The sequence below is a fragment of the Aureococcus anophagefferens genome (assembly GCF_000186865.1).
Source record: "Aureococcus anophagefferens unplaced genomic scaffold AURANscaffold_41, whole genome shotgun sequence".
Classification (NCBI taxonomy): domain Eukaryota; class Pelagophyceae; order Pelagomonadales; family Pelagomonadaceae; genus Aureococcus; species Aureococcus anophagefferens.
Genome location: NW_008705598.1, coordinates 339,589 through 340,620, shown reverse-complemented (window position 1 = coordinate 340,620; position 1,032 = coordinate 339,589). Strand labels below are relative to the sequence as shown.

At 70.9% G+C, this 1,032-nt stretch overlaps 1 protein-coding gene across 1 annotated transcript; it reads right to left on the bottom strand.

Annotated features, from left to right (window-relative positions):
• Positions 1 to 429: 429 nt before the first annotated feature.
• Positions 430 to 768, bottom strand: AURANDRAFT_33250 (hypothetical protein; the record flags this gene model as incomplete). Its single annotated transcript, XM_009043034.1, has 1 exon — positions 430 to 768. A coding segment is annotated over one exon (339 nt), but the record flags the coding sequence as incomplete, so codon positions are not given.
• Between the last annotated feature and the right edge of the window lie 264 nt (positions 769 to 1,032).

Genomic DNA, 1,032 nt, shown 5'->3' with positions numbered 1-1,032 from the left:
GGCCACCGCGGGCTTGGGCGCCGCCGCGGGTTTGGGCGCCGGGGCCGGCGGCGGGGCGGGCGCCGCCGCGGGCTTGGGCGCGGGCTTGGGCGGCGCGGCCACGACGAGCTTCGGCGCGGCCCTGGGCCCCTGGAGCCCCGCGGCGGAGAGGCCCGAGGCGGAGAGGCCCGAGGCGCTCAGCGCCGCGCCGGAGCCGACGGCCGACGCCTTGCGGAGGCGGAGCGGCACGACGGGCTTGGCCTTGGGCGACGGGACCGCGCGGAAGTTCACGGCCTCGGGCGCGGGCGACGGCGGCGACGCCGTCTGCTCCAGCGTCGAGATCTGGGGCGCCGACGCCGTGCGCGTCGGCACCGTGGGCTCGAAGTCGTCGAAGAAGGACGGCTCGGCCGCCGGCGCCGGCGCGGCGGTCGTTTCCTTCCTCCGGCCGCCGGCGAGCGCGGCCTGGACCTCCTTCGCGAGTTTCGCGCGGTAGGCCTTGGCCGTCGACGACGAGTACTTGGTGTCCTGGCGGATGTGGAGGTCGCGGACGCCGTTGGCGCGGAAGAACGCGCGCGCGTTCTTGTTGCCGCCGCAGCGCATCGTTTCGAGCTGCTCCTCCGTCCACTCGTCCATGTCGCAGGACCGCACGAAGGTGATGTGCGTGCCCAGGCGCCGCTGGCCGCCGGAGCAGTCGAGGCAGATGAAGACGCCGAAGGTCGAACTCGCCCAGATGGGCTTGCGCTGCGTGCAGTCGAAGCAGACGCGGTTGTCGGGGAGCGCCATGAGCCTAAACGGGCGCCGCGCGGTTCGAAGGCGGGCGGGCGCGGGGGGGGGGGTCGCACCGCTTGAAGACGGCGACGCGCTCCGCCTTGGGCACGTTCACCATGGTCTTTGACGCGAGTCTATGCGGCCGAGAGGCGGCCGCGACGTGTGCGGCCAGGCAAAGGTTCATCCACTTCATCAAAAGTGAAGATACATTAACTTCTTCAAACAACATTGATTCTTGAATTAATCGATCAATACTAACCCTGATGGATCCTCAGAGCGACCGCA